This window comes from Anarrhichthys ocellatus, unplaced genomic scaffold (assembly GCF_004355925.1).
Source record: "Anarrhichthys ocellatus isolate YVR2014 unplaced genomic scaffold, GSC_Weel_1.0 scaffold79, whole genome shotgun sequence".
Taxonomy (NCBI): domain Eukaryota; kingdom Metazoa; phylum Chordata; class Actinopteri; order Perciformes; family Anarhichadidae; genus Anarrhichthys; species Anarrhichthys ocellatus.
In genome coordinates, this window is record NW_022280109.1 from 744,138 (window position 1) to 770,372 (window position 26,235).

General features: G+C 44.6%; 1 protein-coding gene across 1 annotated transcript in view; it reads left to right on the forward strand.

The window, feature by feature from the left end:
- Positions 1 to 276: 276 nt before the first annotated feature.
- focad (focadhesin) overlaps positions 277 to 26,235 on the forward strand; it is a 48,159-nt gene continuing 22,200 nt past the window's right edge. Inside the window, exons 1-16 of the mRNA XM_031874253.1 lie at positions 277 to 1,903; positions 2,422 to 2,496; positions 3,838 to 3,992; positions 7,708 to 7,806; positions 13,663 to 13,764; positions 13,978 to 14,203; positions 14,921 to 15,130; positions 15,233 to 15,320; positions 16,424 to 16,617; positions 18,355 to 18,615; positions 23,752 to 23,856; positions 24,049 to 24,150; positions 24,238 to 24,365; positions 24,529 to 24,655; positions 24,740 to 24,874; positions 25,778 to 25,828. Of these exons, the coding sequence (XP_031730113.1) occupies positions 1,847 to 1,903; positions 2,422 to 2,496; positions 3,838 to 3,992; positions 7,708 to 7,806; positions 13,663 to 13,764; positions 13,978 to 14,203; positions 14,921 to 15,130; positions 15,233 to 15,320; positions 16,424 to 16,617; positions 18,355 to 18,615; positions 23,752 to 23,856; positions 24,049 to 24,150; positions 24,238 to 24,365; positions 24,529 to 24,655; positions 24,740 to 24,874; positions 25,778 to 25,828 (2,115 nt within the window). The 5' untranslated portion in view covers positions 277 to 1,846. The remainder of the gene's footprint in view (positions 1,904 to 2,421; positions 2,497 to 3,837; positions 3,993 to 7,707; positions 7,807 to 13,662; positions 13,765 to 13,977; positions 14,204 to 14,920; positions 15,131 to 15,232; positions 15,321 to 16,423; positions 16,618 to 18,354; positions 18,616 to 23,751; positions 23,857 to 24,048; positions 24,151 to 24,237; positions 24,366 to 24,528; positions 24,656 to 24,739; positions 24,875 to 25,777; positions 25,829 to 26,235) is intronic.

Genomic DNA, 26,235 nt, shown 5'->3' on the forward strand with positions numbered 1-26,235 from the left:
TATATGTATATATATATATGTGTGTATATGTATATATATATATGTATGTGTATATATATATATGTGTATATGTATATATATATATGTATGTGTATATATATATATGTATATATGTATATATGTGTATATGTATATATATATATGTATGTATATATATATATATGTATGCGTGTGTATGTATGTGTATATACATATATATATATCACTTTTATTCCAACCTGTTGTCATAAGTTAAAGAATACGATCGACTGTGTTGCCATTGTATGATATCAGGCCTCCCAACATGGCCGTGAAAGGGTGTGTGTTGTGTCCCCTGAAATCCCATCAAAAGTCCCACGTGCCTGTCGGCATGTGCGCTTTAAAGCCTCCGTGGTGTCATTTCTAAAGCCCTGTTGGCTCAACACTGTCCAGGCATTGTCCTCCCTTTTATTGCTAGTGCAGACTTAGCAGTACGGGCCAGCCCATATTGTCTTTCTCTAAGGTACACATGCTGTAGAAAGCACTGGAACAGTTCTATGTACAAACTGCTTTTTAGGTTTAGCAGACCATCGACTGTCTTTAAATTAGAGAAGAAGCCAACTTCTTCAAAATTACAGCTGTCACCTAAACCATGACAAGTGATGACTGAGTCGTTATATTTAGTTTCACTGAAAAGTAAACTTCTACCACACACTCCTGTCCAACTCATTTTTGAGTATTTAGCTAAAGTATGCTCGAAATACATGTAGATATTCCATTATTAGCAGCGTCGTTGTCGCAAACATCAATAAACACTCCCTTAACTGTCAGTATAGTTGTACAGCAGTACTTACCTGTTCATGTGGCCATGGGGCTGAATGACAGTGGGAACCAGTGGAGAGTGAGCAGGAGCAGGTGGACAGTATAACAAATGCTGTTATCACTGAGATAACAGCAGAGGGGGGGGTTGGGTGTCTGTGTTTGGGGAGGGGGTTGTAGAGGTCCGACTACATAAGGCTGGAGTTCCCTGTGTTTATAGTCATGTTAAACCAATAAATCGTGTGTGAAAGGACAACATGATACAGGCCTTCAAAAATGTTTCTGATCATTCTACATCCAACACAAGTTCTGGCACAGACACCAGAGTTATAGCTGAAAAAAAAAGCAAACCTAAAGAAATATATATGTTTTAATTTAACAAAAGAGGACAACATTCTCAAGCGTTAAATGTTGTCTAAAGACAGACGTTGCCAAAGAAACTATGAGTTAACTAGTTAAACTAGTTTTCAGAACTAGTCGTCTTTCTGCAATCAGTTTGTTTTAAATCTCTGATAAACCAGATTACAGTCTGAACATTCAGAGCCAATACTAGCTTTTGATTTGTACAAAATCTGCTCTCTGGAGTATTGACCAGTAACAGTGAACCTGCTGTGTGCTGGACAGCAGCTGTGGTCTGCAGGCCTCTGACAGCTGGCGGTCAGCACCTGTACGGCGTGTCGTCAGACGGAATGACACAACCTGAGATGGGCCACCTGTGAGTCTGTGAGCAGAGTGGTAAACTGAGGACTTATGAATAATTTAATGCAAAATGATGTGGTGGCTTAGTGGCAGGCCAATCATTGAATAACACACGGCCCGGATGGGCTTTTCAAAGTGTCGGTGCCTGAATACCTCCAAGCAGTGCTTCACCCTGGGATCGTCGTCCTAATGATGATGCTCATAGCATCACTTAGCTTCCGGTTCAAAGGCCGACTTCAACACCACGGCTATGTGATATCCTGAGTTAAATAGAAGCACCTTTGACTTCTGACAGATGTAACTCTAATGACATTTAGTTAACTTATCCTAACGGAGTCTCCTTCTGCTCTCTAAGGCTTAACCAGCAGATATGACGGACAGTTTGAAGATACGATTTGACTTCCCCAGCCCCGTCATACAAGCCCAGGTAAGCTGCTGACTCATCACACTGGTAGTCTTTAGTTCCATGATATATTCCGTATTCCTACTGTCTGGTATCTTCGTCTTCATTTCTGGTGAGTGCACAACAGCCGAGTTTGATTTGAGACAACACTACCCTGTGAGTAAGTAGAGTGGGCACCGTGTCCCACATGGAGATGTACTAATGGAAGCATTCAAATAGAGGCGGAGCTCTGTACTTTGCATATCAATCCTCTCATCTCAGCAAGAAAGCAAATAAATGTATTTCCCAGGATGTTGAACTGTCCTTGTGATGAAAACTCACAGGTTCAGCCGTCGTGCCGATGTTCTTGTCATGTTAGCCAATGAGGGAGCTAGGTTAGCAGTTCCGACCAACGGGAGGGAACAAGGCGCGTGATGTTCACCTTTCAAACCTACAGAAGGGGATTGTTTGATACTGAAAAGACAGATTTTCAGAGAACCAACAGGAAGATCTCTCTAACTTAAATGCAACATGTACCAGAAGGTCTGCTTTTTGTTTTCCAGACGGTGAGACATCTTGTTGCTGCGGTGCTAAAAGAGAAAGCAACAAATGGGCAAATCTCACAGTCCTCCACCCAGGTGAGTTACTGTGATGGCTTCATTACTGCTGAATGTGAAGTGAGTCCTGTTTTAACATGATGTTTGGATCATCAACAATTAGGGTTCATTAGAAACTGTAAACCAGCTATCAGTCATTGAAAGAAAGGTGACCATTTGATTGGAGGGGTTGAGTGGGTTACAAATATTAGTTTATGCCTGCTAAGGAAGCTCCATTAGAATCTTTAGGGCCAATAGCAGATCACCGACCGCTGGAAGTAGTATCGACCGATCACATGGTCTTTTCAATGCCTTTTATTTATCGTTTGGCATTATTTTATTTTTTTTAGCTGTTCTTAACAACATTGCATATTTAGTTTTGAAATTAAGAGATGAGAAATATCATGAATTGACTGTTTATTTATTGGCAGGCAACATGTGCAACATATTCCACTCTCTCTCTTAGAGACACAACTCACAACTACGCTGAGGCCTTTTTAGCGGCACGTAGACAAATTGTCTTACGTGTTTTGCCCACCCTTAATACCTACTTGTGTAGCATTTCCAAGAGCAGTTGATGAGCAACTGTCAGAATATTTTGCAACACCAGTCACATGTAACAAGAACCACGTTTTTATCTCTGCAGGCGTAATCCTGGGTAGAGGTTATGTGTTTGGCCGTGTATGTGACTGAGTGAGTGTGCACCTCTGTGTCTGTCCACAGCTAATCTTGCATTCTGCTGCGGCTAACCGTATGACCTCTTGTGGTGGTGGTGACTCCCACTTTCTCTAAACCCTTTTTATAACCTGTTATATACTGCCACTGACTTCCTGCTGACTCCTTCCTCACTACTCCTAACTGGCTCCCACGGACGCTAGGGGCCGCTAGTGATACCCCTGCTGAGTGCATCGCCGACCCCCAGCAGCTACTCTGCACCCAAAGACACAGTGGGAGGAAACAGTTTGCACACTGTTATGACAGCCAACAGCCAACAGAACTACCAGTACACACACTGCTGAGTACCTCTCGGCAGCTGCTCTGCGGCCCACTTTTAATGTTTTTTTTTGGGACGGTGTGTTTGGCTAGCCACTATCAGCTAACGGAACTACCAGTGCACACACTGCTGTCCCTCTATTAGTCGGTTTCACAATGCTTTACAGCACTTGTTGCATTAATTCAATCACACAATACAGCAGTGGTCATTGCAGACACACCTAGCAGAGATTTGAACTCTACTGTGTGCACCTTTTTGGTTTGAAATGCATATTTCCAAATCTGAATATGGTCTGGAAAAACTATGCCGGACAGTAAATTCAGTACCTTCTTCCCTTTTAAGCTGAATCTGGATCCAGATCTTGAGTTGTGTGTGTTGCTGTGTGTTAGGGCCCGGCGCTGGAGGCTCTGTGGCAGCAGTGCTGCAGTGACTGTGCTCTGGTGCGTTCAGCCTGCTGCGATGCCGTGGTGCTGCTGGTGGATCAAGGCCACGCAGACCTGCACTACGTTCTCAACAGCGTCCTAAACCTCCTGCCCTCTTCCAGGTACACAAAGCACACAGTGTCCAATCGCCAATGTTAAAGTAGAGCTTTACTAAATCTAACTTTGCATGTGTTTTGATTTTGTATGCTGTGCCGTTCTTGTACCTCTCTGTGAAAATAATTTTTGCAGCAACTTAAAGGATAATTCCAGTTGAAGACAACTCGGCTCTTATTGTTTTTTAGGTTAAGCCATTCTTGTCAACGACTTTACTCACCAAGTTTACTACTGAGTTCTGAGTCATCTCTTAAGATGAGACTTGATCTCTCCATGTCTTCCTTGTGTTTCTTAAAAATATCTTTGTAAAAAGGAGCAGAAATAGTGATAAATAAGAATTATCCTTTCAGTAGAACCTCAAGGAAAAGAAAACTTGCAAAACGCTGGGATGTCCTCAGAATTCAGTTACTGTATCATTCATGGATGAGACAGTGCTTTTGTAGTCTACTGAAACGTGCATCCAAATTCAAATATGCACTCACTTTGCACAAAATATTTGCTCACTGTTATCAGTGGGAGGTATAGAAGTTTGTCAGTAGATCATGGGTGTGTCATCACTAGGTGCGGTTGAGTTGCACCCTTTTGTCAACTTAAGCCTTCAAAATCTCTCCTAAAGTCTCTCCTTGACAAAGACGAGATGTTTATGAGCTTCATGAAACAAAAACTGTGACTAAGACTTAATATCATTGACTCAAAACAAGAGTTCACTCAAATGGGATTTGAATCTAATTCTGGGAGCTTTGCCACCTTTCCTTCCTGTTCTTTTCTCTCCTGACTCATCTTACTGCCTCGTTATGTTTAGAAGACGCGACTTGCTCGCTCTGCTTGTTTTGACAGATATTATTCATTTAATTGGATGTTTTTATTAATAGTTTTCACTACCCGTGATCACAGGTAGGTAGGAACACATTGATGGAGGGCCCTCTCTCTCTGTGGGCCCCGGTGTAACCAAAGGGCCTTCACTGTCTATATATTTACGCCCCTTTAGATGAACACTGGCAGGCCACAGTGCATAGTGTACATGGAGCATGTACAGGACTGTAGGTAATGCAGCACCTCTATGCAGAAGCATAATTCAGCTTTTAGTAAGAGGACACTGCCACTTTGCCCTCTGATGATCCATTAGTCCCTCTCATGCCCCGACCATCAGAGCAGGAGGATCGGGTCTAACTGCAAAGCGACCTTTTCTATTCAACATTATATGACTCATCTTATATGGAACAGGGTGAGTCAGCATATGTATATACACAAATAGGCTTTACCATGTGGCTTTTTATTTATAGTACTGTATTGTGATATATAATATTATCAGGATAAAAAATGACCAATAGAAGATTTTGGCCGTATCACTTAGCCCTAATTGTAGTTGACAATTAATTGCTGTGCACCATTTAATTGTCTATTTCTGTTCATTGTATGCCACACAGCGGTGCTGTTGTGTTTGGCTTTGCAACTAGACCTAAAGCAATGTTGTTAGTTTCAACGACTGCTCATTTAAATGGTGCGATAGTTGGTCAATTCATCTTCAAATAGTTTGCTGAAACAGTATTTCACCTCTCGCTGTGCTTCACACAGATTTACGTTTAGAAGCTTTTTCTGAAACTGTTGTGTAGGCCGACCTAATCTAATCAAAGACGCAAGTTATTTCATTATTGTAGAAGGCAGTGGCGGGCCGTGCATTTTATACCTGGGCCTTCTGAGCTGTCCCACTACACTTGAGCCACCTCCTGATAAACTCATTATGACGCCACAGCTACGGTTATTTGTTTCTATGGTGTAACAATACACATATTCGTATTAAACCATTCGGTACGAGGCTTACCAACCGAACAATACGTTTGAATAATACTAGTGCATTTGGAAAATGCAGAAGCTTAAATTGTGGGAAATGTAATGTTTTCGGTGGACTGCGCTCACGTAGGAGACAACGGGATGTGACCTCTGAACCTGAAACAAAAAACAGCTTAGGCGGCGGCACCGCACGTGTCTTCAGGGAGGCTAAGCTAACTAGCTTAGCGGGGAAACAACAGCCCGAACAGATTCAATTGTCCGGACAATAACCCCGCGCATGACGGGATGCTTCGTCATTAACGGATAATGCATATAGTCCAAATCAATGTAATTAACACAATGACATGAACAAACTCACAAGAACCAGTCACATGAGTTTATATGACAACAAAGCAACAAATCAATCCAGCAACACTGCAGTGCTAGAGCACGAGCCATTCATGCTATTCATAAAAACGACACGATAGACAAATGAACACAGTAGTAACGATACTGCAGAGGTAAAAACACAAAAGCAGTTCACTTACCACAGCTGCTGTTCACTTAAAGACAAAGTCCATCCTCCTTTCTTTGATAACAAAGAGTTTAAAACCGTTGTTCAGAACATCAGTGCGGGTCAGTTCCATCCAGAGTCCTCCTACGAACGTGTTCGTTGAGTTGTAGATCCACTCGGGTCTCTCCAAAAGATTTCAAAAGCACGTAGCTTGCGGTGTCCTGTCGTGTAGCTGCCTTGGTTAGCGTAGCGTAGCTCCAAACAGCTCCAAACACCAAGAGCTCAGTTACAAATGAAAGGCATTCTTAGCCATAAAATGTGCAACGCTTCTCCAACGCTGTCAGCCAGAAATACCGTTTGTACAAATCCTTTTCCATGCTGGGTCAGGGCTGCTAGCTGTGGGGTTGGCCGACCCTTTGAGACGATGTCCAGTTTTTCTGGAAATGTCCTTCTCCAGAAATCCGTTTCTCCTCCATCAGCCATTGAGTGTTCAAAAAACAAAGCTAGGTAAAAAAATAAATAAACTACACCAAGCAAAACCCTAAAAATGTCTTCAACCTGAACTCTTAGTAAATGCTAAGATCTGCTAGCTAGCTTTCTGTTTGACAAAAGTCACGCTGGCCCACTGACCAATCACGGCGCACGTTAATGCAGACGTACTTAGCAGGCTACCTGAGTACCGCTGGCATGTCAAAGAATACGCCCAACATGTCAAACTAAAGATCTGATTGGTTGAACACTATGACAATCAACAATATCGTCCCCATTCACTTAAACTGCAAAGTCTACCTAGAGGACCTCGGGCCTCTCTCCTTACATAGAGACATAGGGGCTGAATCTGATTGGATAAAAGCTCTCCTTAAAACAAGCTGTGCTGGAAGCAGAGCAACAGAGGAAGACAGGAGCTGTGCAATGAGAAAATAAGATTATGGGAAAAATAATTATAATACATGTAGTGTATTTCTGAAAAATTATAAAATAGCTATAACTTTGTGATTCTGTTTAGGCCAGCAGAGAAGGCTTAGCTGGCCCTGACGGCCCACCACTGGTAGGAGGCCTGATTTATTTTCAAAAGTTTAATGAGCTCTATATGAGATTCAGAGAAAATGTCAGAATGAAGGATTGCCTCCACACGGCTCTCAACATGGCGACGGCTGAGCTGAGCTGTGCTAACAGGGCTAACATGCTGATGGAACAACACCTTATTCGCATATGTAACATTAGCTTTAACATTCTATCAAATATGGAATCCAGGGATTATGCTAAATGATCGCAGTCAGCTCAAATAGTTGCGATCAAGCAATTAAGTAACACACAAATCAATTGATATTGATCTTCTCTCAGAAAGAAAATAGGCTCCTTTACTTTTTGTAAGTTAGCTCTTTCCTTTTGAGTCTTTCTTGATTATTCTCTGTGTTGCGTTTGTGACCTGTGAACAGAAACGTCCAGGGGCTGATGAAGGTCATCGGACGGCTGCTCCAGATGCAGGCAGACCAGAGAGACAGAGACACACACTTCACCTGTCCTTACTCCATCAGGTCAGTCTTTCTCACACACAAGATACACAGCATGCGTAGTGTAAACAATGTATCTCTATTTCTGCATCTTTGCATGTGACTGTTGCGTATAACCGATTATATCACACATGATGACATTATCAGGGTTATATCCACAGACTTGGAGGATGCCCTTGATATGTGGACTCATCAGTCCTATTCAATATAGTGCGTAGGATTCATAGGACTAAGGGTGCTTTCACGCCTCTAGTTTGGACTTGTGTGTTAACATCAACAGCAAATCATGCAGCTCATTTGTGCTTCCTGTTGATGTTCTCTGGTCACATCAAGACAGAAGTGATTATGAGTGTAATTAGCTGAGACTGCATCTGGACTTCATATATCATAAGTGGGGACGAGGAGACAGAAACGTGTGGTTTTTACGTTTCGTTTGTTTCACTCTCTGTTTTCTAGGGGACTGGTAAAATACATAGGACACTATTTCTGGGGGGCATTTGTGCCTTTATTTGGCAGTGTAGAAATGGGGGTTAGAGAGAGGGTGTGTGTGTGTGTGGGGGGGAGGGGCATGCTACAAAGGACCCAAGAACCCTGATGCCGCAGTTATATAGCATGCTGACACTATTTATACAGAGCTCTGGTTGAACTCCTTTTCACTTCTTGATTAAACCATTAGCATGGTTCCCAGATAATCTTGTATAATGTCGGCTAAACTTTGAGGACTTTAGCAGTTGTTAAGCTTTTGAATTTGTACTAAAATCACATATTTGCTGTCACACAGTCCGATAGTTGGTCTGCTTTGCTTTCCCACTCCAAAGGACACTACAGATGAGATGCTTCATGTTAATCAGTGAGCTATAGACGTGTTGTAGCTGTATTCATGAGTGATATTGTGACATGTTACAGTAGGAAACACAGGTGCGAATAATTCCAATGAATGATGGCTGAATTCCATTTAGCTGCTTCAGTTCCGGGATCCTGGTATTGTTCCTGTGATGGCTTAGACACTTGAATAGATCATCATCTGGTTTGTTATTTGTTTGTTTGGTTTGTCTTGACCCGTCAAACTTTAGCATTTTCACAATTTTACGAAACCTCAGCATTTACTGTGACCAATATTTGAGCCAGTGAAGATGAAGGTCACACTTACTTGGAACTATTCAGAGTGGGGCTAGCCCTCTGTGGTTCAGGTCAGTCAAACTGGTTTATTGTCCCCAGGCAGATAGAGTGGAGCGTCCTCCTCCTCCTTGTCCTCCTCCAGTCTTAGGCCTGCACCTCTGCCAGGACCCTGGGGCCTCCTTAATCAGTTACAGCGGGGGATAAAAAGACTGTGCCGCTTTGTATTTTTTTCCTTTTCCTTCATGTTTCCCTTCCTCCCTCCCGCTCTCCATGTACCTCGCTCCCTCTTAACCTCTCTTTCTCCACATTCTATCCCTCCTCTCTTCCTCTCCTCCTTCCCATTGTCCTCTTCTGTCTCGTTCCGTCTTCGTCGCTGCCTCTGCTGTCTGCGTCTGTCTGGCGGCCCGCACCTCCCCGTTGGGAAGATGAATGTGTCGGGGGCAGCAGGGTGGCGCCGTTGGCCTGGCAGTCTGGCCCTCCATTGGTCATCAGGCTTGGCACCGCTGGGTAACTGTAAGTGCTGCAGGATTAATGGAGGATGCACACTGGCGTCCATTGTTGACCGTCTGCTCGCCGCTGCCCCGTGCAATCTGCCACAGAGACTCTGAGCCACTTTGGCCCCCCAGCAGGATCGGGGAGGGTCCATTTCTCATGTGATATCTGACTGTAGTGTCGTCTGTCCTGGGTGACCCCTGCAGGCTGTCTGCCTGCTCAGGTAATCAGCAATATGAGTCTGTGTTACAATTACATTGAGGGCTCACTTCATTACACAGGAAATACTCACTCATGCACATGCGTTAGTTGTGGAGAGACACCAGCGTGATGGAGCCGCCACATAGTCAGGCGTTCGAAGCGGTTAGGGGTTCAGTGTCTTGCTCAAGCACACGTCAGCACCTGCCAGTTCACACTCTGTAACGTGTTGGACTTGACCCGGTCACCTTCCGTCTCCCAAGCCAAGTCCCTTACAAAACTGGTAAAATTCTAAATATAATCATAAAGCACTTTAACTATAACCACAGTTAACATTGAATTCTGAAAACAGATGTCAATTAATATCAAGCGGATTGAATCCATCCATCCATCCATTTTCCTCTGCTTATCCGGGGTCGGGTTGCGGTGGCAGCCGGCCAAGCAGGCTGACCCAGACTTCCCTCTCACCGGCAACATGTTCCAGCTCATTCTGGGGGATCCCGAGGAGTTCCCAGGCCAGCTGGGAGATGTAATCCCTCCAGCGTGTTCTGGGTCTTCCCCGGGGTCTCTTCCCAGTTGGACGTGCCTGGAAAACCTCCAGTGGGAGGTGTCCAGGAGGCATCCTAATTAGATGCCCGAACCACCTCACCTGACTCCTTTCGACGCGAAGGAGTAGCGGCTCGACTCTCTCGAATCTCTGAGGCTGAGCCCGGCCACCCTACGGAGGAAGCTCATTTCAGCCGCTTGTAGCCGGCTGAAAGGCGCCGGGCGGGAGTGGGGATACTCTCGAGCCCCCGGCTGAGCGCCGCTGTGTTGGAGTTCTCCCCGGAGAACGAGAGGGTCGCCTCCATGCGCCTACGGGTTGCGGGGAGCAAGGCTCTGACTGTGGTTTGTGCTTATGCACCAAACAACAGTTCAGAGTATCCGACCTTCTTGGAGTTGGTGGGAGGGGTCCTGGAAAGGGCGCCGCCTACCGACTCCATAGTTCTCCTGGGGGACTTCAACGCTCACGTGGGCAATGATGGAGAAACCTGGCGGGGGGTGATTGGGAGAAACGGCTTGCCCGATCTGAACCCGAATGTTGTCTCATTATTGGACTTCTGTGCTTGCCACGGTTTGGCCATAATGAACACCATGTTCGAACATAAGGTGGCTCATAAGTGTACCTGGTACCAGAACACCTTAGGCCGGAGATCAATGATCGACTTTGCAATCGTATCATTTGATTTGCGGCCGTATGTCTTGGACACTCGGGTGAAGAAGAGCAGAGCTGTCAACTGATAACCACCTGGTGGTGAGTTGGATCAGATGGTGGGGGAACCGGTTGGAAAGACCTGGCAAGCCCAAACGTGTAGTGAGGGTGAACTGGGAACGTCTGGCGGAGGACCCTGTCCAGCAGGTCTTTAACTCCCACCTCCGGAAGAACTTCTCACACATCCCGAGGGAGGTTGGGGACATGGAATCCGAGTGGACCATGTTCAAAGCCTCTATTGTGGACGCGGCCGCTAGGAGCTGTGGCCGGAAGGGCATCGGTGCCTGTCGGGGCGGCAACCCGAGAACCCGGTGGTGGACACCGGAGGTGAGGGAAGCCGTCAAGCTGAAGAAGGAGACCTTCAAGGCCTGGTTGGCCCAGGGGTCTCCCGAAGCAGCTGACAGGTACCGGCAGGCCAGAAGGGCTGCAGCTGCGGTGGTCGCGAATGCTAAAACTCGGGCATGGGAGGAGTTCGGGGAGGCCATGGAGAAGGACTTTCGGTTGGCCTCAAGGAGGTTCTGGCAAGCCATCCAACGGCTCAGGAAGGGAAAGCAGGGCTTACCCCAGGCTGTTCTCAGCAGGGGGGGGGGAACTGCTGACCTGGACGGGGGACATCGTCGGGCGGTGGAAAGAGCACTTTGAGGAACTCCTAAACCCGACCAACAGGTCCTCTGTAGAGGAGGCAGCGCCTGAAGATGTAGGGGGAGGCTCACCCATATCCCTGGCAGAGGCCGCTGAGGTAGTTAAAAAGCTCCTTGGTGGCAAGGCGCCGGGGGTGGATGAGATCCGCCCTGAGATGCTGAAAGCGCTGGACATGGTTGGGCTGTCCTGGCGGACTGAATACCTTTTGTAAAATAGAGTTCTGCATTATTTTAGTTTACATTCATTTTAGATTTTTAGTCTCTGACTTTGTGTTGTTTCCTGGGATATTTGGTGGGAAACAACCATACAGTTTATCAGTCACATGTACAAGTTTTGGTGTGTTTAGCACACACAAGAGTCTTACACAACAGACTGCCCGGCACTTTCTCTACTCACCATAGGATCCAAGGTTTGCTCTTTATTTGACACCCTGTAGTGTGAATCCTGTCATGTCACCCTATCTTCTAAATTCTGTCTCTCTTGTCTTGTTTCACTAAATAAAAAGTGACTAAAGTGAATAAAAGATAAAGTTTGGTCATTTAATTCTGGCATCACGGTTGAAGAGTTGTGGTCAATAGTGTGACTGCGTATCATTGGAGGAGTGTCAATACTAGTGGCGATATGATACCTGTGTCTTGGTACTAATACCAAATGTAAACACGTTTTTTTTAGGACAAATGATATTTTTCTAAAGGGACTAAAGCTTCCTGGCCTTAGTTGTGCTTATTACCTACATGCGATAGAGGGCTGAACCTTCTGATCTTTGGACTGCCAAACTGTTGAGTGATGAGAAGTGGTTTTATCTGTAAATGGTGAGGAAGCGGTCATATATCATCTCTTAAAGATAGCTTCAAGATTAAAGGGATTTATGAAGGCTAATGTTTTAGTGACGTTCTCCTGCTGTGGTGCTTTCAGATGGTAAATGAGGCAAACCCAGACTTCCCCTCAGACGTCCCCCAGGAAGCTGAGCATTCCAGTGAACGGATGTTACCTGGCCCATTTGTCTGCCAGCACTCCGATTCACCGGTGAACTTGGAGTTGAACTAAGAGGAGGAAGGTCTCGGCCTCGACTTCCTGCCTCTCCCTTTGTGTGGCGGCTGAAAAGCAGGGAGCTGGGAGGCTGATGGATGGGAGCCGTGTAGAGGAGACAGACACAGGGAACCCGAGGAGGGGGACAGAGATGGTCGGACAGATAGCAGCATGTAAAGGAGGAGGAGGGGGGGGCGCTGTGTAGTCCATGTCGAGGCCTCGCTGTAGTCTGTCACATGCACAGACATGCTCAGTCACTGAACTTCCTTCCTACACTTCGATATGTGATGGATGGAAGGCGTGGGTTAAGTGCTGTTGAGTTGACCTACGGGCCGTCTGTGGGCTTCACCTTGGATTTGACCCCAGTGTTTTGTCTGGACTTAATGGGTTTGCAAATGCACGAGTAATGGAGGTTGTGTGTTGTTTACACTCACAGGACAGGACAGGTAGAGGACGGCTAGGTTTAAAACTGCTATTTTACTACAAATAATAAGCAGAAGATTTCATATGAATATGAGATTTGTGGGCGATTCAGGCTTATTCACAAAGAATGGATCACGAACGCTGATGGCACCATGAATTGTGCATCAATTGGCAGCCGCTGTCTGCTCCGTCTGAAGGTCCGATTCACAAAAGATATCGTGCTAATGCTATTACAGTGCAAACATGCCCATAAAGTTTGTGCAAGTAGCACTTTTTTCTGCGTCTGATTGCAGTTATCAATGTCGCAAAATATAATTTAACAAGAACACAGTAGGCAGACTGAAAAATAAGATGTCCAGACATCGATGTGCAGAGGCATTATTTAAAACTTCAGGCGAGGATTTTAAATGTGACCGAGAGAAACCCTATTTGGGATTTAATATCCCAGTCTGGAGCACTGAGATGCTGTTTGTGAAGGGTTGCTTCTGTAGTTCCAACAAATCCAACAGAGTGAGACGTCTTCTCTCTAGTTGATCACGTCAGTTTCAGGGCTCACATTCTCCAGTTAAACTATCAGTCATATCTGTAATTTAAGTTTATTAACGTAATAGTTTGGAACCTGGACCTTCAGTATTTTAATGTAGGAGCTCGTGAAAAATACGGTGTTTTGAATGGTGATAACCTTGGTTTACTAACATCTGTGTCACATCTGTGTTGTTTTGCAGGAGCAGCCCTCACCCATTCATCACTGCACTGGAGAACCGCGTGGACTGCTGGCCCACTCTGCTGCTGGAGATTGATGACTTCATTGGGCAGGCTGCTGACAGGTTAGCATGGCTGCCACAGAGGCCTTGAACCCTCCATCCAATCACCCCCCCCCCTCGCTGCATGAATTTCAAAGCACCCATCCCGATAACTCGTCTCCCCACCGTCAGCTGTTATTACAATGATGACGGATAAACACAGACACACACCACAATGGCACATACTGCTTTCTTTTTAAGGCTTAAGTTTCCGTTTCACACCTTGTGTTTTTGCAGAAGGCAACCAGCCTACATCACCATGCTGGCCCCCTTCCTGCGGTACCTGTACTGTGAGCCTCAGAGGCAACCCCAACACGCCCTCCTGCGGCACAGACTCCTCAGGGTGCTGCTGCCCGTACACCCAGGAGCTGGATCAGTCCTCCAGAACAAGGACCAGGAACACACCTCCCCAGTGTCTGACAGCCTGCTGCACTGCCTCTGTCAGCTGGTGCCACACATGCAGGTGACACGCTGATTTTAGCGTGCGTTTAGGTGGAAATCCATCAGAAGCCACATCTATCACAAAAGTAGCATGACAAGTAAACACATTGCACCTCACCAGATTAGTTGTTTCCTGCTTTTGGTCTTCTTCCACTCACTGTCAGTGAGGTCAGATGATGTTTTAAAGAACGGTCTCAAGAGAATCCTGGGAAATAAAGAGAAGGGTGCTTTGTAGTCATAGTGGCCACTGTTTACAACAAGTGTCATAGTCCCACTTTAAATTCATTTCAAATCTTGTTCTCACAGTGCTTCCTAAACAAGTTTTCATCACTGTAGTCTTTTTTTAATTAATACATTTGTTGGATCAATCATGGTTGAACAAAAAAATAAACTAGACAAAAAAAAACACATAATGAATAAAGTATGTTAAAAGTATATTTAGTAGTAACAAGTCACCTCTAAAATGTTGCTTAGTTTTGCTATTCCTACATTATCATAATAACTTGAAGGATATTTTTATAAAAAATAACTCAAATACCAAGTGACAAACAACGTCTGCTTCCTGCAGCACCTTCTTGTGAAATCTTTTCACGAAACATATCTCACACGAGCAGCAGTTTGGTGTCACTCAGTTTCAGATGAATTTCTTTTTCAACAATATATTATCGGGGGAAAATGTGGTCGAGGAAAGGAATGAAAGCACTGAGAGGAGTTGGTGTGGTGCTGTCTGTGATGGCAGGTGGACAGCGTGGAGGCGGTGCTGGAGCTCTGTGGATTCGTGGACACTCTGCTTCAGGGTCTCGTCCCGGCCCCCGAGGAGCGCTGGAGGACCGAGAGAGTCGGGCTGCTTCTACAGCTGCTGTGTGCCTGCCAGCGCTGCCTGGAGTTAAACGGAGACTGTCGACCTCTTCTCAATGTGTTGCAGCGGCTGCTGTCAGCTGGTCATCAGGTGACACGGCAGTTTACGGTCCAATAAAACTCTAGATTATTATTTACTCTGGACAACTTCATCATCAGTAGCTCATCTAACCTTCACCGTTTATATCTGCAGGAGCTGCCATTGGACGAGCTGCTGATGGGCGTGGCCATGCTCCTGTTAGAGGTCCCTGCAGCTCAGCAGACCAGCCTGCTCAGTCTGGGTAAAAGCCTCTTTAATACATCTGTTAAAAGGGTGAGACATCCAGTACTCAACACACATTCTTAAAGGGATAGTGTGGATGTTTTGAAGTGTGGTTGTAATATAGTGTATTACCTGTATTAGATAATGTACCCTATATTTAGAATACAGTCACTGCCGTTATCTCCATTAATTCTCTCTTCAAAGACTCCTGACAAAAACAATCTTACCTCTCAGAACACAGGAGTTGCTGGCCTACCGCTGCCTCCATCAGCTTGTGTTCTTGCGTGACTTTTTTCTGATCAGAGTTTAATCTTTAAAACACCAAAGTCACACAATAACACCAACTAACTAACTAACTAACCGATGGAGGCAGCAGAGGACCAGCAGCTCCTGTGTTCTGAGAGGTAAAATGACTGAAACTGTATCTACTGAAGGTAATAAACTCACTATAAGCACTATAAAGAGAAGTACTGCATACAAACCCACTTCAACAAAGCTGAACTATTCCTTTAAAGTCTAAAGCTGCTTTATGCAAACACTTACTAAATGTCCCATTAACTGGTTGACTGGGAATCATCACTGCAGTATGACAAAATATGAGGACTACTGTTCTGTATGAGATTTTAAGAAACACATCATTTTAATACAATATTTTCAATAAAAAAGTGGTAGTTTTATTAGAAGTTTAAAATGAAGTGATATTTCTAGATATTAATTTTAACGCTCTGTAAACAGGTGAGAGCAGACAGGAACTGATCTTTACTGTAACTGTCATTTCTAGGGGAAGTTCCTGGAAATGACTTACTGTTACAAGAGGGGAAATGAAGGCAATGTTCAGTTCTCATTTGACTTGATTTATAGCTTAAACTAGAGAGTCCTTCAGTCAGTACACAGCATGTTGTCTGAACATACAGATTTATTCATACATTGTAAGTTATAGTTAAAACTATCATGATGCTTCCTTGCTACATAATTTCCCAAGTTGGCATGTTCAAGTCCCCCGCTGTTGCTCTGTTGTTGTTTTCATCTCTCCTACTTTACAACCTCATTTACTCATATGGATTCTTTAACCTTCATGGAGCTTTGTTCTCCTCTCGCTCCCTCTCTCTCTGGGTGACACAGCTCTGAGTTTAGTCCCTGAGCAGGCTGAGCCGTCACCCTGGTTGAGTCCAGTCCTGGTTCTTCCTGTGCTGCAGCTCCTGTCCTGCTCGGACCTCACCGAGCCGCTGGCCGACCGGCGGACGCACAGTCTCAACCAGGACCTGGCCCACAGGCTGCTCCGCCGCGTCAGCAGAGAGACGGATAAACCAGGACAGGTAGCACTGAGGATGTTTCTCCCAGGTTCTATAATGGTCATTAGTCTGTCATTGATAAGCAGCCTGTGACACAAAATGAACGACCAGATTTGAGCTAGTTTAGATCAAAAATACTTACATCCGACTGTTTTTCATGAGCAGTTATCTCATAATACTCCAGTCGGACATACACTGTATAATTCAGCATTTTTGGGCTTTTTAACTAACATTTCAACAGCTTTTATTTTACGAGAAACTGCAGGAAGTCCTCTCTACCATATACGCTAGCTTCACAGCAGGCAAAACAGAACATTTCATCTGTCAATCACTGCTGAAAGTACAGAACACAATGAAAAAGCAATACTTTCACATATAGTGCAATAAAAACTGAGCTCGATAGTGAAATAGCAGCTCTATCGGCTGTGGTTGAAGTCTTTATATTACTGGAAAAGGCACGTTCAGGTTCCATACCTCCCCTTGCCTGTCACTAATCTCTCACCCCCACATTTAACTATAACCATGCGCCCATGGATACCGGCGCACATTTACAGACAGTCTCTCGTAGTGTTGCACTCATTCGATCACATGAAGAGTGAAGAAATGAAACACAGCTAGAGACAGAAAAGCAAACCCTGGCTCCTTTCTCACGTCCACACTGCTGACCAAGCAGCTTAAGGGAGCGTTTCTGATGTTACTTCCTTTCAATAATAATAATAATTCCAGTGGGAATTTTATATCTGCATAGCTTTTTGTTGAAAACATGGCCCTCAGTAACCAGCATTGGTGAGAATTTCATGCAAGTCTTCTCAATTTCTGTTTTGACGTTTCTTCTTCTTTTTCAGTTGTTGATTTGTTTATTTATTCAATTCAATTCAATTTATTTTTGTACAACCCAAAATCACAAATTACAAATTTGCCTCAGAGGGCTTTACAATATGTACACATTTGACATCCTCTTGTCCCGGAACGCTCACGTCAGAACAGGAAAAACTCTCCCAAAAACCCCTTTAACAGGGAGAAAAGAGGAAGAGACCTGAGGGAGAGCAACAGAGGAGGGATCCCTCTCCCAGGATGGACAGAAGTGCAATAGATGTCATGTGTAGAACAGGACAACAGAATTACAACACATTCAATGTAATTACAACACATTCAATGTATGACAGAACCACGGCAGGAGGCAAGACCAGGTCTAGGTATAACCCGGATACACAGGAACCTGTGAGGCGAGAAAGCACAGAGACTCCGGGGAAGAAACAAAGTCAGTGATGTGCATTAATGGGACATCAATTCATACAGACAGAGATGAAGAAGAGGAGAGAGGTGCTCAGTGTATCCTAGGAAGTCCCCCTGTAGTCTAAGCCTATACCAGCTTGTCTAAGGGCTGGTCCAACCCTAGCCCTAACTATAAACCCGAGCCAGCCCTAACTATAAACCCGAGCCAGCCCTAACTATAAACCCGAGCCAGCCCTAACTATAAGCAATATCAAAAAGGAAAGTCTTAAGCCTACTCTTAAATGTGGTGAGTGTGTCTGCCCCCGGACTGAAACTGGAAGCTGGTTCCACAGAAGAGGAGCTTGATAACTGAAGGTTCTGGCTCCCATCCTACTTTTTAACACTCTAGGAACCACAAGTAACCCTGAATTAATGGAGCGCAGCTCTCTAGTAGGGTAGTATGGTACTATAAGCTCTTTATGTGTTTAATCATAGATTTGAGCGTGTAACAGAAAAACCTTTCTTCATCTCCCTCCGTCTACTCAGTCTGGGCCACCATTGGCTCTTCCTCTCAGTTCCTGGTACAGCGAGCTCAGCCTGGCTCTGTCGACGCTGCGTAAAGTGGCAGACAATTCGGCGGCAGCAGCTGAGTGGCTGCTGTCGGTCAGCTCGGCCCTGTCGTCCAGCCATAGCCGGCTCTGCTCCCTGGCCCTCATCGTGACCCACGTCATCATCTCGAGTCGGGAAGACGTCTGCCAGCTGGCTCTGAAAGCAAGCCAGGCCATCGCTGCTGCCGACCCCTGCCAGGTAGTTGATCCACAAGCCTCAGTTCAGCCTGGTGGTTCCTCAAAACTAAAATATTCACATTTCACCTCAAGGCAAAATACAGCTGCCTCTGCCTTTTTTTTAGTACATAGTGGCCTCAACTTGTGAAGCTGTTTTTTTCTTCCACTTTTTTTTATTATCACTGCATTTCATGAGAATTTTCACACAATAATGATAATAAGTTACAGCACTACATGAGGTTACATTTGGGTGTTTGTTGAACTTAGTATGTACATTACCACATCACTAACCCATCACCCTCTGACTCACTAAAACAGATGAACTAACAGGTACTGAAAATGTATGTATGCAAATGAGGTATGATCTTAATAAATATGGGCTAATTTGCATACATTTCCAGAACATAAATTGGATAAAGCCAGGTTCAAAATTCTTGTTTCATTTTGAAACATATTAGAGTTCAAGGTTTTTACAGAGGGAATTTTGAATATCTCTTTTTATCACTCCATAAATTAGAAAATAAAAATGTTTTTAGTAATAATATATTGTATAAATCTGTCAGTTAAAATATTTGAAAAGGGCAAATGTTTTAACTAATAGATAGCACCATGGATCGTCCCCACTTGATTTCATTAAGATAATTATTTTTTTGTATTACAAGTTGTCTAAAATGTTATGTTTAAATATGCAAATGAGACATTAACTAATGCAAACTTTTGGTGATTTTAGGAAAAATCGACAGACCCAAATAGACAAAATCTGAAGATTGACCAGTGCCTGGGGTGTTTCCCCGCTACCGTTAATGAAACATGACATTGAAAGGTTACTATTAAAGGATGGAATATGCCCATTGAGACACTAGAAGACTTTTATTGTGGAAAATATCTGTGTAGGAAGTCTTGTTATCAACTATCCAAACCCAGCTAAATGGAACATTCCTGTTCAAAGAGGTGAGTGTGACATCAGTATGTTGTTGTACTGATGGAGTTAGAGCTGTGTTAATGTACATTATGCTGAATTTAGCAAGACAACAGGTAATAATAATAATAATATAATACATTTTATTTATATAGCGCTTTAAAAGGCACTCAAAGACACTTTACATGTTAAAAACAGAAACAATAGAAGCATTTATAATAAGAACAAAATATACGACATAACTAAGAAAAAAAAAATAAAATAAACATGAAAAGACAGAAAGAAAACAAACATGACTGACTTTAGAGGTTATAAGCAGATTTGAATAGGTGAGTTAAGTGCAGTTTTGAAAGTGGCGAGTGATGAAGAATGTCTGAGGTGTTGGGGCAGGGAGTTCCAGAGGGAGGGGGCAGCAACGGAGAAGGCCCTATCCCCCCAGGTCCGATGCTTGGACAGAGTAGGGGGGGTAAGGAGGTTGGCGTCGGCAGATCTGAGGTTGCGGTTGGGAGTGTGATGGTACAGGAGGTCCGAAAGGTATGAAGGGGCAAGGTTGTGGAGGGCTTTGTAAGTGATGAGGAGGATCTTGAACTGGATTCTTTGCTGTATGGGGAGCCAGTGGAGGTTTTGAAGGACTGGGGTGATGTGGTCTCTGGTGCGGGAGTGGGAGAGCAGACGGGCAGCTGAGTTCTGGATGTATTGTAGTTTATTGATGATTTTGGTGGGTGAGCCGTACAGGATGCTGTTGCAGTAGTCCAGTCAAGAGGTGATGAAGGCGTGGATGAGTGTTTCAGCGGCTGCGGAGGAGAGTGAGGGACGGAGACGGGCGATGTTTTTGAGATGAAAGAAGGCGTTTTTTGTGATGTGATTGACGTGGCGTTCATATGAGAGTTTGATCGAAAATGATCCCGAGGTTACGGACATGTGTGGAGGCAGGAACAGTGATGCCATCGATGCAGGGAGGGAGAAGTTGTGGAGGGATTTGTTTAATGATTTGGGGCCGATGATGAGGACTTCAGATTTGTCGGTGTTGAGTTTGAGGAAGTTTGCTTGCATCCGGGTTTTTATATCTGTTAGGCTGTTGGTGATGGTGGAGTGGATGGTGGGGGTGATGGATTTGGTGGAGATGTAGAGCTGGGTGTCGTCAGCGTAGCAGTGGAACTGGAGACCATGGTGGCGTATGATGTCACCAAGGGGGAGCAGGTAGAGGATGAAGAGGAGAGGACCGAGTAGTGAACCTTGGGGGACACCTTGAGAGACTGGGGCTGTGTCAGACTTGAATTTGTTGATGCTAATGAACTGTTCACGGTCAGAGAGGTATGATTTAAACCAAAAGAGGGCTGTGCCAGTGATGTGGAGGGAGGACTCGAGACAGGAAAGGAGGATGGAGTGGTTGATGGTGCTGAAGGCTGCGCTGACGTCGAGCAGTATCAGGATGTTGAGGGAGTGTTCATCAGAGGAGAGGAGGTGGTCGTTGGTGACTTTGATGAGGGCAGTTTCTGTGCTGTGATGAGATCTGAATCCGGATTGAAATGGTTCATACAGTTGGTTTGAGTCTAGGTGGGTTTTCAGTTGATGGGCAACAGTGCGTTCCAGTATTTTAGACAGAAAAGGGAGATTGGAGATGGGTCTGTAATTGTTGTGAATTTCGGGGTCAAGGCCAGGTTTTTTGAGGATGGGTGTGACTGAGGCGAGTTTGAGGGCGGGAGGGACGGAGCCAGTAGACAGGGAGGAGTTGATGACAGAGAGGAGGTGCGGGTGGAGGGCCGGGAGACAGGCCATAACTAAAGTGGAAGGGATAGGGTCAAGGTCACAGGTCGGAGTCTTCATGCCAGAGAGTGATTTATTGAGAGGAGGAAAACATGGAGGAAAGGTTGAGTTTGCATTGACTGGAGAACAGGTGAAATTAGAAATCAAGGCCCATTTTAAATATAGCTCTGGTTCTCTCTGCATTTGATGTAATTAAAGAGCCCTTTTAGAAGTATCACCCACACAATTTGATCAGCAATTCAGGCGTGAAACCAGGCTTTGTTTTTTGCAACTTGATTTTCATAATCGTTTGTAAAAATGTAAAGCAATAGCGTAAATGTACGGAAAAGGTGTTTTTGCTGCTGGTCGCATGAAGAGAGATGTTTAAAGTGACAGACTCCCCCACTGACCCTCAGGGACTGTAAATGGAGTCACTAGCTCCAGAAGATGATGTGAAATATCACACTGTGTTATAGGCTCCTCGTTACTGGGGCTCGTTAGAGGCCTCCCAGTATTCCCCTGCTGCTCTAATTGCTCCCAGAGTGACACTTGCACCGGCCGTTTGAATGCGCTGGTGGAACATTATTGGCATATTAGAATGCATTGGACTTCCCTCCTCACAGTATCACATCACCCACGTCTGCCTGCTCAGTCTGTCTTTGTTACAAGAGATGAGAGCAGTAACGAAACTAACCAAAAACCATTGATCCAGGATTATGTACCCTGATTGATTGATTGATTGAAGTTTGTAGTTTAGGGTCAACACCAGCTCTTTCAGGGATTCAGCTTGAAGGAAAAACTCCATATCCTTCTTCTGCCCCCCCCCCCCCTCCTCTCAAGCAGGTAAAGTGGTTGCTATGCAACGGCCACGGTGCAGGGCAGCAGTAAGTGCTTTATGTTAATTAAAGGCTGTTACACTGCAGAGCTGTTGACGACATGCGTCCAAGGACCATGACTAGTTCCTATTTTTGACCTCAGCACTAAAGGGAGTGATAGACCGTTAACCCTGCACTGTCCTTCATTCTCCGTCTGACTTGTGACCATTGAATGGAAATGAGCTGGGACTCAGACGTCCATGACCATGAAGAGGACAACTGGTTTCTGCAGGGACGGCACATGCTCCTCTCTGCAGCCCACACATATCCAATATGATTCTGTTTTTAATAAGCTTATTGTCATCAATCATTCGCAACCACTCCCCTCTTAGTCTCCTCTTAGTCTATTAATCTTCTAGTCAGTCGGGATGGGATCGATACCAGTACTCTTATCTATACTGCTTATCTGTTCTTTTTGATTTTATTGTGAGAGAAAAAATAATTAATTAAGAAAAGAATCAACATTGCTTTATTATTCTAGGATGTAAACAAATAGTATTTCTTGAGCAGCAGTACAAGAAGTTCCAAAATCCTTAAAATACATTCCCAGCTAAACAATTCTCATAGTGATTATCTTTCACTGATTATCCTGTTCGTCTGATCAAACTGCGTATATCATCACTAACCCTACCTGCAGTGGACAAACAGGTTGATGTTCTGCTTGTTGGCTACATGTTGTGATGAACTGCTGCTGTTTCCTCTCACTGGTTAAGGTTTTATTGAGTTTGTTCTCAGCCTCTACTGGAGTCAAATGTAGCCGCACTTTAGATCTTTTTCTTCTTTTGAGACGAGGACATCTCACTCCAGAACTTCCAAAGTACCGATAGCAGAACTGTTAACTCTGGACCGCATCAATACTCCGGGTTTTTAATCATTTAGAACCGGTTCCCATTTAGAACGGAGTTTCAGGGGGCATCCCTACTGGCATCTAACAGAACAGCACTGAGTGGAGGGATTTCCTAAAACACTTCCTTACACCTAGTCCTACACTCTTAAGCTTTGGCTATACTTTCCGCAGACGATCGCATGGACATGAGCTGACGTGAATTTGTGAAAACTTGTTTCCACCTGGAAACTTTATAAAATGTTCTACCTAGATCCCAACATACAAGTTTTACCCAGAAACCCCTATGAGAGATCCTTTAGAATGCTTATATGGTCTGATGGTTTCACCCAGAACCCTCTCTGGAGGTTCAATTCCGAACCTTTCCACCTTCTTAAGGTGCTAACAAGAACCCACCCAGGTTTTTTTTTAAATTTATTCCAAGGTATTCATCTAGAACCCACCCAGGGTTATTTTGAGACTCTTAAAGGGCCGGGGCTGATGTGCTGCACACCACCCACAACAATCATGATTCACAATCAGAGTTTTTGGGGCTGTGTTGGCTGACAGGATCTTTAAACCCATGTTTTCAACAACCATTGAAGAACTCTTTGATTCAAAAGGGTTCTTCCGAAGCAAATGGTTTTGGGTAGAATCTCAGGCCTTCATGAAGAACCCTTATTTCCAAGAGTGTAGATGTAGGACCAAAAATGTGTCAATCTGAGTACTTTTGGCCAGTTAGGACTCATTTCCTACTCTAAGACCCTTGGTAAATAAAAGACTGTGTGTCTGCAGGTCCCCTCCCTTATTCCTGTTCTGTTGTTCAAACTGGGGAAGGAGAAGAATCCGGTCCTGGCTCACGCTGTGCTGAACTGCCTGCCAAACCTTGGGACTCACAAGGTACTGAGCACCTACGCAATGTTATGTTATGACATGAAATACAAACCACTGCACATCACACTTCATTTCAAATCCTCATCTTTAAGGATTGTTCTTGTTGAAGTGTGATTCATATTCTGAATGTGTATGTGCAGAAAGCTCATTTCAGCTGATATTAACCAATAACACACGCCATGTGCTTTAATGTTCCAGCTCTGTGTGCCCATGGTGCTCCAGACTCTCCACATGCTGGCCAGCGCCCCCAAGCTGAGAGCAGTGGCAATGCGCCTCATGACCGCTCTTTGGAAGAAACAGGTCCGTGATAACGAACGGTCATCGTGTTTCCCGTGTCGCGTTCTTGTCCGCCTCCTCCTCACAACCCGCTTTGTTCCTCCCTGTCAGGATCGAATCTACCCGGACCTGCAGCGTCTGCTGAGCCAGCAAGACAGCAGGGTGGTGGTGGGGAGGGACGCCCAGTGGGAGCAGATCCTGGCCAGAGCCGCCTGCCTCAGGGACATCTGCAGAGAGAGGTCAGGGATGTGGTGTGACGGGAAGTGGTGCTTTCTTTGAGGGATGACATTAGGGTCTGATTGATTTAATGCAAAGGGGAGAGGCAAAGAATTGAGTAACGTCGTACGCTTTTATTTAAATTACACCTATTCATTTACATCATGTTTTATGATTGTGTATCAGGCCTTACCAGCATGGAAGTGACATGTTGGCTGTCATCACGCTTACTCTGAACCAGTGCACCAGACCAGACATGGCAACCCCTGCTGCTCTCGCCCTGCAAGGACTACAGGAGCTGTGCCGGGCAGAGGTCAAACACACACACACACGTAGCCAACGTTTGCTGCATGTGCGGTAAACCTAGGCACTGACTTGAGTGAGGCTTGTGTTGCAGGTGGTGGACATCGTCTCAACATGGAGAAGTCTGGGACCCAAGCTGAGCTGTGACTCGCGTCCACTGATGGTCAAAGTCATAGCGGAACTTCTGGCTCTGGTACCCCAGCTCACTGTTAAGTCGGATGAATACGAGGTATCGGATGTACTGGATGAAAGTGTTTGAACTGTTTGATGCACTGTTAGAGCTTAGTTTTAGTGTTTTTAGTCTTCCCATCAGTCTGTTTGCTCGTTCCAAAGGGGGGTATTCCCAAAATACAGCTAGCATGTATTTCTAATGGTGGCATGAAAAATAGACTCTGACTAATCAGGAACTTTTGCACATTATGCCTTTAAATAGATAATAATAACATAGATATATATATATATATATTTGTATACATATAAACAGAGCCAGCTGTCTTTATGTGCCTACTTTTTAATTGATTGCAGCAAGTTTATGTGTCTATTCTACAAGTTTATAGGATGTGGTTAGCCTAGCTTAGCATGAAGACTGGCAGCAGGGGGAAACAGTTAGCCTGGCTCTGTCCAAAGTTCAAAAATACCCCTGCCAACACTTCTAAAGGTGTTAGTTCAATATGTACTCCAACAACAATGCAAACATTTCAGGTTTCCTGAGACTGAGCGACTGTGTGCAGCTTCCTGAAGTCTTGTCGTCAGAGTGAGGTTATCAAGTTTGGTACCATTGTACATGACCAGAGACCAAAACCTGTGCTCACCGACGGAAGACCCCCAACTTAAAATAGAGACCCTAAACAAAAGTGCGGGGCTGATGGACGTACCGTTGTTCATCAGGTCTGATGTAGCTCCTGCACACAACTCCCACAAACGTGTTTGCATTTCTGCAAATTACTTGGTGCTGATATTGAGTTCTCACTCTCAGAAAGAAATTAGAATATTTCCAGATTGTTCTGTATCTATAAAGAGTAGGGCTGAAACATGTTTGCTGTCACTGTTGAGTGCTATAACATAACCAGTGAGTGTAATTTCTGAAAATTAGAAAGTTACTGTTTGCTTTACAAATGCTCTGTTTTCCCAGAAACTGAAGGAGGAGGTGGTCAGCTTTCTCTGGAATTATGCTGTGAGCAAGGTGTGTGTACTGAAGATATCTGCTCTATGTGTGTGTGTACACACCCCCAGGTCTGGGGGATTTGTGTCATAATTTACAGAATTTAGACACTTGATCAATTTGATACATATTGTCATATTGACAAAACATTGCTGGTGCAGCAAATCGTTTCTCACATGGAACTTACAAAATTAGAATGAAACCAAACCTGTCTAATGTGAAATGTAGTTACGTTCCCCAGAGAATGATCATTATTCAGCTTTACAGAGCCCTGAAACGTCTGCTCAAACCTCAGTCAAACCTAGTCATCTGTGTCACATCTCCTGCAGTCTGCTTATATTTCAAACATTGAGTCATCTATGTATGTACTGAGTTAAAAACTGTGTGTGTGTGTGTGTGTGTGTGTGTGTGTGTGTGTGTGTGTGTGT